At 40.6% G+C, this 15645-nt stretch overlaps 1 protein-coding gene across 1 annotated transcript; it reads right to left on the reverse strand.

Moving 5' to 3' along the window:
- Positions 1-101: 101 nt before the first annotated feature.
- LOC124390573 (sushi domain-containing protein 6-like) lies at positions 102-15046 on the reverse strand. Its single transcript, XM_046856582.1, is given in 10 exon segments — positions 102-1545; positions 2010-2374; positions 3998-4136; positions 4377-4571; positions 4763-4954; positions 9890-10084; positions 10411-10533; positions 10536-10601; positions 10879-11023; positions 14846-15046. Coding segments are annotated over 9 exon segments (1416 nt in total). The 5' UTR covers positions 10994-11023; positions 14846-15046; the 3' UTR covers positions 102-1519.
- Positions 15047-15645: the final 599 nt, after the last annotated feature.

The following is a 15645-nucleotide window of genomic DNA, read 5'->3' on the forward strand; positions in this document are numbered from 1 at the left end:
CACAACTGTGTAAATGTACAGTCTATATACTGTATCTATGTGAGTGCGCACACACACACACACACACACACACACACACACACACACACGCAACAAAGCACTTTTTTTATAGGTGAAATGATATTTAATCAGAAACAATTATTTACAATATAGAGATAAATTAAATGCATAAAATTCCTATGCCTGGTAAATAACTTCATTCTGTTTCAGAAATCAAAAACAGAGGTTATACAGTACAGGACATAACTTGTTTGGTATTAAATAGATCAATTTACATTAAATTACAAAGTTTGCTCCTGCAACAATCACAGGGTTATCATAATTAAAGCAAAGGCTTAAGGACTTAGTATAATTAAAAATCCATTTTACACTGCTAATCAATAGCACTTCATATTGAAAAGTTTTTTTTTCTTCTTTTAAAATGTACTAAATGCACATCAGTGTCCATTAACATACAAACAAAAAAATAAAAAAATGCCTATGATACTCTCAAAGCAAGCACATTCGCTCAAGATGCAATGAGAAAGTGCAACATTTGGACAAACTCTATTGAAACGGAGCCTTGCAGCGTGTACAGCTAACCGATAGATACTGTTGAAGGGCCTACGAATGTGTTTATGCATTTAAAGCATCCGTGTTTTTTTAGTTTTTTTTAATTCCATACGTCACCAGTCACCTTAGTCCTACTCTTAAGCTTCTTAAAACACTAAGTCACATGCCATATTACTCAACCATAAGCTTTATTTTTAAATGAAAGCATGCTAGACAACAAGATATTTTAAATAATGCTTGGCAGTGACAAATAAATGGAGAATAAAACCAGCTCACTATGAGGGAAGAAATAGCCCTTGTTATACTGTAAAAGGGTTTACACAATCAAATTATTTCCACATATCACTTAGTAGCCATGGGTGTGATGGCACTTATATATATATATATATATATATATATATATATATATATATATATATATATATATATGGCCAAATAATGCAGTTAAACCAACCCCTTGGTGCTTCCATAAATGTGAATGATCACAATTCTTTTCTTTTTTTAAGAACATTGTGTGGGGTGTGTGCATGTCTGTGTGTGGGGGAGGGAAGGGGGGGATTCTCTACTTAAGAATACAGTAATGTGTTTACTATCAAAATATTTTCTGAATCCTTTAAAAGGTCTTTCATAAAATGTTACGCTCTGTACAGTGTCGTGTCTTTGCTACATGTCCAAGGACACAAAGGAATCGAAAGCATTTTTTGTTTTTGTTTTGAGAGAGAGAGAGAGAGAGAGAGAGAGAGAGAGAGAGGGACAGAGTGTGTGTTATACATGTGTAAATAATTCGCAAGTTCTTGACTGGACAGAACTGGTGGCTCAGCGCTGAGCATCAGGTCGGTCTAGTACAGTATCACCTGAGATGGGCTTTGTGTCGCAGAGATGCAGCTCAAAGTCAGATCGCAGCAGTCAGGCGTGTGTGCGGCTGCAGTATTTGTGGCCTCAACAAGAGAGGCGGAGACAGAAACTCTCAGGATTCCTTCAATAAGGGAATGTCTAATGGAAAGAGAAACGGAAAAGGGTTGTTACTTCTCAATATCTTACAAACGCAGTAGGAAATAAACATCTGGAGTGGTATGCTGAAATCCTGATGTTGAATATTTTCAATAACAGCACCTCCGTGACAAGATGAAGAGTTGCATTTATCTCATACCCCTGCGATTTTCCAATGAATGACGCATTGAATATTTGAATGCTATGTGGTTATTTTTACATCTTAAATCATGTTTTAATCTGTTATCAATCGCCTCCTCAAAATAATTTTTTAAAAGTAGCAAATGAATACAACTATTTCAGGATCTTGACCTTGTTGTGACTTTACCATCTTTCAATCATTTTCAACAACATTCAACCACCAATTCTTGCCATGTCACTGAGAACCTGGAATGTAAACGTCCTAAATGTTCCACCATTTTTCAAACCGAAAAAAAAAAGAAGAGAAAAACAAAGCGAGTGCGTACCATCAGCTAGATTCTGTTCGGAGTCATGTAAAGAAAGTAAACTGTTTTGCTGACTGGAGTCTGGATTCTGGCACTGAAACGCTGAGGACGCTGCTGTCGCTCCCTGTGCCCCATCCAAACTCCAAGAGGAGGAGAAAGGGGATGAGGAAGATGGCTGATGCACCACTGAGATCTCTGTGTGCTGAGTGTGCGTTGTTGATGTCTGAGATAACACCTGCTCCATAGATTCAAGTTGTGTTTGAGGGAGGAGTCGAGGCAAAACTGCACCTCCAACTCCAGACACGGCCTCCTCGTAAGATGGCAAGGTCACCTGCACGCCCTCCACCATGATGGTCACCGGCTGCCCGGAGTCTCCCTGCTCACGCCTACAGGACAGGAGAATGCAAATAAGCACGTGTGTTTTGCAGATTTAAAAATGTTTTAATAAAACACCTCATAGTAATTATTTCGTCTTAGAATATGTATTCTTTTTAACATTGTTGCATACACACCAGTTTTTGCATGTAAAGCCTTAATTTACTGATATTTAAAGAAAGAGTTCAGTACTTCTTTATTGACTCCATCAACCAACCCAAGTCTGGACACATGCAGAATGAGTAAGTAGTAAAAAAAAATCAATTCACATTCCAGACTCTGGATCAGTGACTGAAATAGTGCACAGTTGGTTTCCAGCAAGTTATAATAATACCCTAATGTCAAGGTTAAAAATCAATAAATAAATAAAAATGGAGGAATGATATTGCACAAAGTTGTTGTAAAATGTAGTAAATTCTTAAATTATTAACCTATGAAATTTTAGCAATCATCATGATGTTGAGATTTTTGACCAATATGTATTTGGTACTTTACTGATAATACAGTAATGCTGTTGTGTGGCCTTTATAGTGCAGCGAATGAATTATAAATAAGATGAATAAACTAGGCAATCACTGAGACTAACAAAGATTTGAATTTGGATAAATAGCTCCCCCTGGTGGACTTCACAGTTTGCCCGGCTGGTGCATCATCATAATCATGTTTCATGTTGTTTATTTAAATGGTGTAGCATGTAAGGCTAAGTCATGCTGTGGAATACTGACTACAGCAGTGGTGTCATTCTCAATCGTAAAGGGGGCCAAAATTACATACTGTCTCTAAGTAGAGTGCCAAACACAACATTTTATAAGCAAAACAGACACGATAAGTAATATAGTGCAAAAATAAGAGATTGGAGGTTTGCATCAGTGAGACAATCTTCAAAAAAGTTGCTTACACAGAAACGAACTACTAAAAAAACAGCCTGTAGGTGGCGATGCGGTGTTTCAGGGATGAAGCATAGAACCTGTGTAGTGCCCAGAGTCTCAAACTTTGCCAGTTATAACAGAAATCTGATATTACCTCACGGCCCGCATATGATGGATCAGAAGGCCTTGAGTTTGACATGTCTGGACTATAGAATTCATTAGGTGCAGTTCAGGAAATAAAACAGTGTGGGTTTTTTTTTTTTGCAAAATAAATGGCCTCATTGTACGTCAGTTGCATATTAGAAATCCATGCAAGCAGGATCCAAGTACAAAGTACTGTACTTACAAAAGCTTTTGGGGAAACATTCATTAATTAAAGAACATTCTTAAAAATAAATAAATAAAGTAGCTTCCATTACCTACATTTTTATAAACATTCATAAAATGCAATTTATTAAGGGTTAATCTGAGCCCATGTTTCACAGTTTTATTCTATTACTTGCATGTTTTAAGCATTGAAAAGTATTTTAAGCTGAATGTAGATGGCTCAACACCAAGGCTATCCTTAAAATGGTATAACAGAGTAAACATATGACCAAAAATGTTACTTGGAGTGAAACATAACCAGCTTTGGGGCAACTAGGAACATCTTAAAACCACTTGATCCAGAAACTGCTGTTTTACTCCAAGAAAACTCTTCATAGATTGTGTTTTAGACCGTAGTACATTGGGGATTACAAAACATGAAAGTAAAAGAGAGCTCACCGTCCATGATGAAAAGCCTTTAGTTTGGGCTGCAATAAAACCCACACCACCATTAAGAGAAGGACGAGTGCAACAGAGCTGGCTGTGGTGGCTACAATGGACAGCGTGTTCATTCCCAGCGAAGGAGCTGCATGCGTTTCTGCAAAGAGCAGAATTTATATTAAGTTTTTTAAATTACAAAAACAAACTGGCTGAAGTGATCAGACATCCCCCAGTGAAACCGTGTTGTTCTCCTTTACTATTTGGCTTTGACAGCTGTTTCCTATACTTCACCCAAGCCAAATCATTAAAGCATTAATTACAGATGATAAAAGAAGTAGAAAAAAGCAGCAGGGACCAACTTTGAATTGGTTCAGCAGATGTTTGGGGGAGAATTCACCTGGATTGAACACACAGCTGATTTGCATGGGACTGTTCCAGTCTCCGTTTTGACAGGTAATATACTTGTAATCTCCCTTCAGCGTGTAGCCCTCTTCACAGAAATACTCCACCACTGTGCCATCGGTGAGACGATGACAGGTTGAAGGATGGCAGGTGTAACCCCCGTTCTGTGGCTCTAATGGAGGACTGCATACTAAAACGCACGGAATTTAAAAAAGTCTGAATATGCACCTTATTATTTGTTCAAATGTTTTAAGTTCACAGCAGCTTAATAGAAAAGATATCATTAGTTTGTTTTTAGTTGAATAATCATATATTTATGTATGGCATCAGTTTATTCTATAGCACGTAACCAGGACTCTTCAACGCTACAAAAGAACTCACAGTTATTGTGGAGGCAACGTGGTGGTCCCGAGGACCAGAGCCCCTCTCTGGTACAAACGACTATACTGGGTCCGTCTACAGTGAAGCCTGAATCGCAGCTGTACTGCAGCACAGTGCCCACTGGGAACGAACCTCTGTTTGTCTCAGTCACATTTACTTGCCCGTGCTGGATGGAGAACGGCCGTACACAACCTATAAAGACAGTAACAAACAGAAAATATTAGGATAAAGATTAGAACTGAAACAAACTTACAAGTACACAAATATTCGACAATGCAGTATTAGTGACCGCTCTATTTCCAGTCCCAACCCATTGCCTTCAAGCTCTGTGGGACTCTAGTGATGTTTAATTGTTTTTATTCCTGCCCACAGAGAGGGGACCTCAGATATCTGCCAGGAGTCTGAGAGTATGGCATACTTGCCTAAGATTACTGTAAACCAAATGAGTTCCTTTTGACAACTGAAAAAGTCCTATATCCTGGTCCTAATGTCCCACCATTTACATAGGGATAAACACAGAAAGGCTGTTCCAATGATTGCAACAAATCAACAAATGCATTGATGGTTGTGTCAGTGTATGTGCATTTAGCATTTGGTTAGCATTTATCTGTCATCTGGTGAGGTCACCAACAAAAATCCTTGCATTGCTGTAGCAAACACTGTTGTAGCAGGTGCTGTGCAAAATGGTGTTAACGAGGTTAGGAGTTGCTTTACATCAAGCAAAAAAACACACACACACACACACACACACACACACACACACACACACACACACACACACACAAACTTCGAGTGCTTGCCATAAAAACTAATGTGCTGGCAGGTCAGCCAGACTTCTCCTCAGGCCAGTGTTGAAAAGGTGGTGGTATCTCACTGGTTAAGGCATTGGACTTTGGACTTAAGGCATGTTTTCTGCAGCAGGAGTTGGGCCTCTTATACAGCTACATGGCAGAGTGAATGCAAATGTTTATCAGAACCTTCTTCAACAACATATGGTTCCTTCCCTGCGTTCATCACCCAATCAGACCGCAGTGTTCATGCAGGACAACGCTCCATGTCACACAGCAAAACGGGTAAAGCAGTTCCTTGAAACTGAAAACATTGAAATAATGACATGGCCTGCCCAGAGTCCTGATCTCAACCCAATAGAGAACCTCTGGAAAATCCTTGGTGACAAAGTTATGGCCAAGAAACCCACTACAGTCACCGAACTGTGGAGGAGACTGGAAGAAGAGTGGACCAAAATCACACCAGAGCAGTGTGAGAGACTAGTGCTGTCCTGTGGCCGCAGATGTGCTGAAGTCATTCAGAGCAGAGGCCTGTACACTTCCTACTAATTGCTGATTGTTGTAACCTTCAAGAAAATTTTGTTGTAATCTTTTTCCATGCTACAGTCATTGTTGTTCTCTAATTTTGATCAGTGTGTTTTCTGCAAAATAATGTTTTTTTTAATGCCTTAGTTATTTTGTGGAAAAGGTGTTCTGGTAGCATGGTAAAGACAGGACGAAAACTCCTTTAACTGTTGAGCAGTGAAGATGACATTATTTCAGAATTGTTCAATTGTTCATAAAACCCAGCCATTAGGGAGGCACAAGCCAGTGCACTCTTAGTGCCGGTCCCAAGCCCGGGTAAATGGGGAGGGTTGCGTTAGGAAGGGCATCCAGCGTAAAACATGTGCCAAATCAAATATGCGGATCACAAAGGAGAATTTCATACCGGATCGGTCGAGGCCCGGGTTAACAACGACCGCCACAGGTATCGTTAGCCGACAGGGTACCGGTGGAAATTGGGCTACTGTTGGCCGAAGGAGGAGAAGGAGAGGAGGAAGACATCTACAGAGACGGCAGGAAAAGGAGCAGTGCAGGAGAGTGGAGGTTCGGGTTGGTACTTTAAATGTTGGTACTATGACGGGTAAAGGGAGAGAGATAGCTGATATGATGGAGAGGAGAAAGGTAGATATGCTGTGTGTTCAGGAGACCAAGTGGAAAGGGAGTAAGGCCAGGAACATTGGAGGTGGATTTAAACTGTTTTATCATGGTGTGGATGGGAAGAGAAATGGTGTAGGGGTGATTCTGAAGGAAGAGTACAGTAAGAGTGTAGTGGAGGTGAAGAGAGTTTCTGATAGGGTGATGATCGTGAAGGTGGAAGTTGAAGGATGATGATAAATGTCATCAGTGCCTATGCTCCACAAGTTGGCTGTGAGATGGAGGAAAAGGAAAGATTCTGGAGTGAATTAGATGACGTGGTAGATGGTGTACCTAGGAAAGAACGATTGGTGATTGGGGCAGACTTTAATGGGCATGTAGGTGAAGGGAACAGAGGTGATGAGGAGGTGATGGGTAGGTATGGTTTTAAGGAGAGGAATGTGGAAGGGCAGATGGTGGTAGATTTTGCTAAAAGGATGGAAATGGCAGTGGTGAACACGTATTTTAAGAAGAAGGAGGATCATAGGGTGACGTATAGGAGTGGAGGAAGGTGCACACAGGTGGACTATGTGCTATGCAGGAGATGCAACCTGAAGGAGATTGAGACTGTAAGGTGTTGGCGGGGACAGTGTAGCTAGACAGCATCGGATGGTGGTCTGTAGGATGGTTTTGGAGGCGAAGAAGAAGAGGAGGAATGTAAGGATTGAAAGAAGAATAAGATGGTGGAAACTGAAGGAGGAAGAGTGTAGTGTGAGGTTCAGGGAAGAGGTCAGACAGGGGCTCGGTGGTGGTGAAGAGGTGCTGGATGATTGGGGAACTACTGCAGGAGTGATGAGGGAGGCAGCTAGAAAAGTACTTGGTGTGACATCTGGAAATAGAAAGCAAGACAAGGAGACGTGGTGGTGGAATGAGGAAGTGCAGGAGAGCATTAGGGGAAAGAGGTTGGCAAAACAGAAGTGGGATCGACAGAGTGATGAGAAAAGTAGGCAGGAGTACAAGGAGATGCGGCAGCAGGTAAAAGGGATGTGGCGAAAGCCAAGGAAAAGGCATATGAGGAGCTGTATAAGAGGTTGGACACTAAGGAAGGAGAAAAGGAGTTATACCGATTGGCCAGGCAGAGGGACCGAGCTGGGAAGGATGTACTGCAAGTTAGAGCAATAAAGGATGGAGAGGAAATGTGTTGACTAGTGAGGAGAGTGTGTTGAGAAGGTGGAGGGAGTATTTTGAGCAGCTGATGAATGAGGAAAATCACAGAGAGAAGGTTGGAGGATGTGGAGTTGGTGAAGCAGGATGTAGATAGGATTAGTAAGGAGGAAGTGAGAGCAGCGATTAAGAGGATGAAGAATGGAAAGTCGGTTGGACCAGATGACATACCGGTAGAGGCGTGGAGATGTTTAGGAGAGATGGCAGTGGAGTTTTTAACCAGATTGTTTAACAGGATTCTGGAAGGGGAGAGGATGCCTGAGGAATGGAGAAGGAGTGTGCTGGTACTGATCTTTAAGCATAAGGGAGATGTGCAGACCTGCAGTAACTACAGGGGAATTAAGTTGATCAGTCACACCATGAAGTTATGGGAAAGAGTAGTGGAAGCCAGGCTGAGAGAAGAGGTGACCATCTGTGAGCAACAGTATGGTTTCATGCCGAGGAAGAGCACCACAGATGCCTTATTTGCTTTGAGGATGTTGATGGAGAAGTATAGAGAAGGGCAGAAGGAGTTGCATTGTGTATTTGTGGATTTAGAGAAAGCATGGAGAGGAGTTGTGGTATTGTATGAGGAAGTCAGGTGTGTCAGAGAAGTATGTAAGGGTGGTGCAGGACATGTATGAGGACAGTGTGACGGCAGTGAAGTGTGCAGTAGGTACGACAGACTGGTTCAGAGTGAAGGTTGGACTGCATCAAGGATCGGCCCTGAGCCCTTTCCTGTTTGCAGTGGTGATGGACAAGTTGACGGACGAGGTCAGACAGGAGTCTCCTGGACTATGATGTTTGCAGATGATATTGTGATTTGTGGTGAGAGTAGAGCAGGTTGAGAAGAGCCTGGAGAGGTGGAGATATGCGCTGGAGAGAAGGGAATGAAAGTCAGTAGGAGTAAGACAGAGTACATGTGTGTGAATGAGAGGGAGGGCAGTGGAGTGATGCGGTTGCAGGAGAAGAGGTGGAGAAGGTGGAGGAGTTCAGGTACCTGGGGTCAACAGTGCAAAGTAATGGAGAGTGTGTTAGAGAAGTAAAGAAAAGAGTGCAGGCAGGGTGGAGTGGTGGAGAAGAGTGACAGGAGTGATTTGTGATAGTAGGGTATCTGCAAGAATGAAAGGGAAAGTTTATAGGACTGTGGTGAGACCTGGGATTAGAGACAGTGGCATTGAGTAAAAGGCAGGAGGCAGAGCTGGAGGTAGCAGAGCTGAAGATGTTAAGGTTTTCGTTGGGAGTGACGAGGATGGACAAGATTAGAAATGAGTTTATTAGAGGGACAGCACATGTAGGATGTTTTGGTGACAAGGTGAGGGAGGCGAGATTGAGATGGTTTGGACATGTGCAGAGAAGGGACATGAATTATATTGGTAGAAGAATGCTGAAGATGGAGCCACCAGGTAGGAGGAAAAGAGGAAGGCCAAGGAGGAGGTTCATGGATGTGGTGAGGAAGACATGCAGGTAGTTGGTGTGAAAGAGGCAGATGTAGAGGACAGGGTGGTATGGAGACGGATGATCCGCTGTGGCGACCCCTAATGGGAGCAGGCGAAAGAAGAAGAAGAAGAAGTTCAATTGTTCATAAATTGTTCTCTAATTTTGATTACCCGTGTACAGTATACACATTTTTAGGGTGGTGTCCATTTATCCTGGGCGGTTTTGGAACATAACCACCACGATAAACGGGGATTACTGTATGTAGATACATACGCATACACACCAAAAATTGGGTTGCACAATTTCAACTGCTGAGTCAGTGGTTTTACCTGTAAATATATCTGCATTTAGGTTGTTGATTTTGACAATGTGCTTTTTTGGCCTGCAGCATTTGTGAACTGTTTAGTATGAGAAACTTGGAGACTTGATTCTGAGGCTAGGTTCGAATCTACTTGCTTGTTATTAAAAAAATACTTGTAAAATGACAGAAAGCACATCCACAAGAATGCAAAAGAATGAAATAAGGCTATCAAATGTGTGTTAATGCTTTAAATCTAATTCCTAATACTGCTATACTGACCTTGACTAAGCACACAGCTGATCTCCATAGGACCGTTCCATTCTCCCTTTTGGCAGGTGAGGTATTTGTAATTTCCTTTGAGTGTGTAGCCCTCATCACAGAAGTACTCCACCACTGTGCCATGAGTCAGACGATGACATGGAGATGGGTGGCAGGTGTAACCCCCGTTCTTCGGCTCGAGTGGGGGGAAACAGTCTGGGGGGTACAAACAAATTTTCAGAATACAAGGGTGGAACCAGAATACATGAAAAGTAAGTAAGCATAATGCAAATTGGATGTTTATATTTGATGACTCAATGCAAACTACTACACTACAGCATTCTGAGTTGCAGAGAGCAAGCTTTGGTTAACTCTACAGAAAGTCCCTTAGCTGGTTATATGCAAGTGCTTATTTTGGCACTGTTTTTGGATATGATTTTACCTGCAATAGTTTTACACACTCATTAGTAGTTGTTCGTGGTTTACAAACACAACTCATGAATAACTCTCCAAATTTCTGACAAGTCACCAGAGAGGCTCACAATTATTGTGGAGGCAGTGTGGTGGGCCTGAAGACCAGAGCCCCTCTCTGGTGCACACGATGACGCTGGGTCCCTCCACCGTATAGCCTGAATCACAGCTGTACTTCAGCACAGTGCCCACAGGAACGAGCCTCTGTTTGTCTCGGTCACATTCACTTGACCGTGCTGGATGGAGAACGGCCTCACACAACCTGTTAAGGAAAAAACAGCGGACATATTCCCAAATTTAGAAGCATTAAAGGACAGAGGAAATAGGAATTAGAAACTGAGGGCAGAACTAATCAATAGTTAGTCGTTAAGTGGTTAGAGTGGGGGGTGGGGTGCTTAGTTCTATTTAAGCTCAATCACTTTTACTGCATTAACTCTTATAGCTAATCAATTAATGCTACATTGTCGGATTTGCCCACAGTTCACCTTCATTAAAAATCATTAAAAAAACGTGAACATATTTGACTGTAAGAAACTTACTTGATGCCTGTGTAGTAGGGAGCAAACTCACAAAAAGCAAAAGAGAGCCAGACAGGATAGAAAGTGGTAATGAGACACCGACCGATGAACAACCTTCAGTCATTCCTGCTGACATCTTACAGCTCGGCGGCAGGGCTACCGTCTCCTGTGGAGAAGCCAGTACAATACATGAACAATACATGAGGGATAGCTGGTTCTACACTGTTTGGTAAATACATAAAGAGTCTGTGATTATATTAACTTCTTTTATTTTTATAGAGACAGACATAATTAATAATCTATAGTGCAGGCTTTCGAGATATGTAATATACCATTGTTATACGTACCCCTAACTAGGACAGATTAAAGACAGTATGTCCTGATCATTCATAGAGGAGGAAGGAAGGGCATAGCCAGAAATAATGTGTGTGCAACATATACATCATTACAGCAGAAAACATAAACTAGAAGATGGTTTTGACTCGGTTGTTGTTGCAATTGCTGGGTTACTGAGTGTTTTTTTTTTTTTGCTTAGTTTCCTGTTAACAAGATCAGGAGTGTTAGAGGGACTGTAGATAAATCTAACAGGTTATAAGCTCTAACCCAGTTAATTATTAAAACTAAATAATGTGATCAGTGGTGAACATCAGTTGAGATTAGGGCTGCAGCTATCGATTAGTTCTCCAGTATTCCACCGATTAGTCCATCGATTATTCGAGTAATTGAATAATACTTTTTCTTCATTAAAGAGCAATACTGAATAAACAAGAGAAGATAAGACTCTTAAAATAAACAAGTCATTTGTTTCCTTTTTAAAAAAACTAAAATTTTTATTGCTGAAACTGCAATCTATGAAAACTAAACCAATTTAATGCATTTAAATGCCAAAGTACATCAAAATTCAAATACAAATATATAAATAAAATATATAAAAATCAATTTCAAATCAGTTTTTAAAAAAAGCTTAAACGCACTGTATGGTGTTTTCTGTATGCTTTAGTTTGAAATGATGCCAAACTTGATGAAAACTTTCTGTGGTGTTCTTTGGTCTGAATCTTCTCCTCACCCCCTCACTGTTTTCTCTCATTTCTCTCCGGTTGACCTGTCCAGGGGTCTCATTTATAAACGTGGCATTCGCACAAAACCAGGCTGAAAACGTGCAGATGCCACTTTCCATGCAAATGTTGTAATTTATAAAACAAATGTATAAAAACTTGGAGTGAAAACATGGAAACGGTAAAAAAGAGAAGAGGAACTGGTGACACGGGTATCATTTATAATGTATAAACGCATAACAACAAATTTAGAAGTTTATTGCCTAATGAGAGCACGAGTGGTGACTGTGGCAATGAAGAACTCTCTGAAACGGAACGAGGAGCAAACCAGAGAGGAGTCAGCTTCAAAAGAGAGGAGTCAGTTTCAAAACAATCCTCATCTGGCACCGAATGTCCATTCATTACAGTTCCATCATTGTTGAGGTGTACTCTTCAGTGCTTAAATTCAGAGCTGTTCACTGTTATTTACAATCCAAATTAATCCAGTATTATCCAGAGCCACAGTGGAGGGTTTTCAAGCATAAACTGCCTTTTTAAGGTCATGCCACAGCATGTCATCTCCTTCATCTCATCTTCTTCAGGATTTTTTGGTAAACAGCTGAATTCATGGTTCCATTTATCACAGCAAGTCTTTCAGGTCCTGAAGCAGCAAAACAGCCCCAGAACATCACACTACCACCACCACTTTAATTTACTGTTGGTATGATTCATTTTCTGAAAGTGTTACTTTTATGCCAGACGTAATGGGACACACACCTTCCTTTTGAACTTTTGTCTTGTCAGTCCACAAAGTATACACTTTTTCACACAGGGCCATGTAGATTTGGAATTAGTTTTCCCTCAATAATAAAAACCTTCATTTAAAAACTGTTGTGTTCACTTGTGTCATCTTTTACTAATATTTAAATTAGTTTGATGATCTGAAACATTAAAATGTGACAAACATGCAAAAAATATAAGAAATCAGGGTGTGAAAAACACTTTTTACACAAATATCTGTACTTTCTACTTCTTACATTTTCAAACCAGAATCGTTAGTTTAGTTTTAATCTTTCTGGTGACATGAACAATATTCGTTCTTCTTCGTTCAGCTCATCAACCTGTTTCTTGTCATTGCATGGCTTTTTCAATCTACCACTGGTGTATCATTTCCTGGCTCTCACACACCACAGATGTAAGCTAGTTTACGAAGCTCACAACGAGCAGGGCAGAAGGCAACAAGAAAGTTTCTTTCCTCAAGCCATCTCACACACACACACACGCACACACTCACTCACTCAAATGTGTGTTAACGAACTGTACAACCTGGACTTAACACTTAACACACATTTATTACTCATCTCAATCAATTCCACCACCATTTATTTATTTATTATTATTTATACTTGACCGTACTACACTCTTTAACTGCTGTTTTTTGCACTACATTGTTCTGTTTATATTCACTCCCAGGTTTAGTTTTTACAGTTCTCCTCGCACAGTACTGTATAATCAAAGTATACAGTGGGTTTACTGGTCGGCGCTATATTGGGTTTTGTGTCTTGTCTTGTGTTGTGTTGTCTGTCTGTACTGTTTTTGTCTGCACCGTTTGCACTTGGTTGCACTCGATGCGCTTTATGTAGCTTGTGTTGTGTTGTAGCTCTATGTTGTTGTTTAGTGTAGCACCAGGGTTGCGGAGGATCGTTGTCTTGTTTTTACTGTGTACTACTGTGTATAGTAGAAATGACAATAAAAGCCTCTTGACTTGACTTGACAAAGTAGTATGGGGTATACGTGGATGAGACAGAGGGAATCAGTGATGTAAACATGATTGAGAACAGAGACATTCCTGATCACCATCTTTTCTCTGCTTGTGTTCTATATGGTGGTTGTTCACTCTGGATACAATCACTACGTAACAAAATTTGAAATTATATTGTATTAATATGATGATGTCCAGTTACCAGCGTGACACTAAAACAGGTAGAAGTAAAGGCTACTTTTACTTCAGTACATATCAGAGCCCAAACTTCTTTACTTTAACTTGAGTAAAAAGTGTAGTCAGCAGTTCAACTTTTATCAGAATCTTTAAAGCATGAGTATCTGTACTTCTACTTGAGTGAAGGATGTGTGTACTTTTGCCATGTATGATGTAAAGTGACAAGTAACTATTTTTTATTGTAATATAACAGATGAGGCACTGCCTCATCACTGCCTCTCCTGACTGCACATTTCTGGCTCACACATGTCTGCTCAAAAACTAAAACTTCCTCGTTTCGTTTCCTCACGTGGCACGATGTCCCTGGAAGACACGACTGAATAGACTGAATAGTTCATCAGTCCAGACACTATCACCTCTCCCAGCGTCTCTCCTTACACCGGAAGTGTGACCGCTGCAGTCAGAGACACCGGAAACGCAGCTGACCTTCCACAATACTGACAACAATCTCAACAGAAGCTTCATTTATTTATTGTTATTTATTTATAACAAACTACCTCAAGAACCACCACGATAAAAAGTCTTCATTGTTAGTGGTTACGTTTTCCACTGTGTGTGTGTGTGTGTGTGTTTACTGTCTCTGCAACAAAGGAAACGCAGACAATAGCACGCCAGCCAATCATTGTGTAATGTAGGAAACAGAGTGTTCCCTGCTCCTTCTCTCTCTCTTCTCTCTCTCTCTCTCTCTCTCACACACACACACACACACACACACACACACACACACACACACACACAGAGCTGTAATGCCCCACTTTAGCGATCTCTGTACAGTATATCACGCTATAGGTTTTCATGTTATTGGTATTGGTTTTCCTGGAGAGTCAGGATTAGGTCATGTGCCGACATAAATAGAACACGAGTTCTTCTTTCTTCCAATACCAACTTCCATCCCTGAAACATGATTCTGATTTTTATAACTAAAAACACACAAATGGTATATGCGGAAACTGACCTTTGTTTGATGAAAGGGATCGAGCAGGTCAGCTCTGCCGCCGTGCACCAGCTGTCAGCTTCAGGAGATCTCTCTCTCTCTCTCTCTCCCTCTCTCCCTCTCTATCCCTCTCCTTTCTATCTCTATCTCTTATTTTACCTCCTCTCCATACCGCAGGAGCACAAAACACTGCCAAAACAAGAGTCTCAAATCCTGTAATACACACTCCAGGCCAGCTGGTGGCAGTGTTACTATAAAGCTCCAATAAACCCAAGAAGAAGAATCAACTCTTGAATGGCAATTTAGTTTCAGTACAAATTTCAGCTGACTGTCCATGGACTATTGAAAACAAAAATTCTTCTTATGTATATGTTCTGTCGTGGCAAATTCAATAAGTAAAACAAAATGTTTAGGATCTAGGGTTGTGGTGTCAGAGTTAATTCAGGCAGTTCCATGGAAGTACATAATAACACAATCAATACACTCTCTATATACTGTACCTTCTTCTGCCATCTGCATAACAGCCATGTTTTTAATTATTATTTTCCAAATATTTTATCATCTGCCACCATTATCTTCAAATGCCCAGTTTCTTTCCAACAAAATAAAATAATGATGAAGCACATACAGTACAGACCAAAAGTTTGGACACACCTTCTCATTCAAAGAGTTTTCTTTATTTTCATGACTATGAAAATTGTAGATTCACACTGAAGGCATCAAAACTATGAATTAACACATGTGGAATTATATATGGAATTATATACATAACAAAAAAGTGTGAAACAACTGAAAAATGTCATATTCTAGGTTCTTCAAAG

This window comes from Silurus meridionalis, chromosome 8, assembly GCF_014805685.1.
Source record: "Silurus meridionalis isolate SWU-2019-XX chromosome 8, ASM1480568v1, whole genome shotgun sequence".
NCBI classification, from domain to species: Eukaryota; Metazoa; Chordata; class Actinopteri; order Siluriformes; family Siluridae; genus Silurus; species Silurus meridionalis.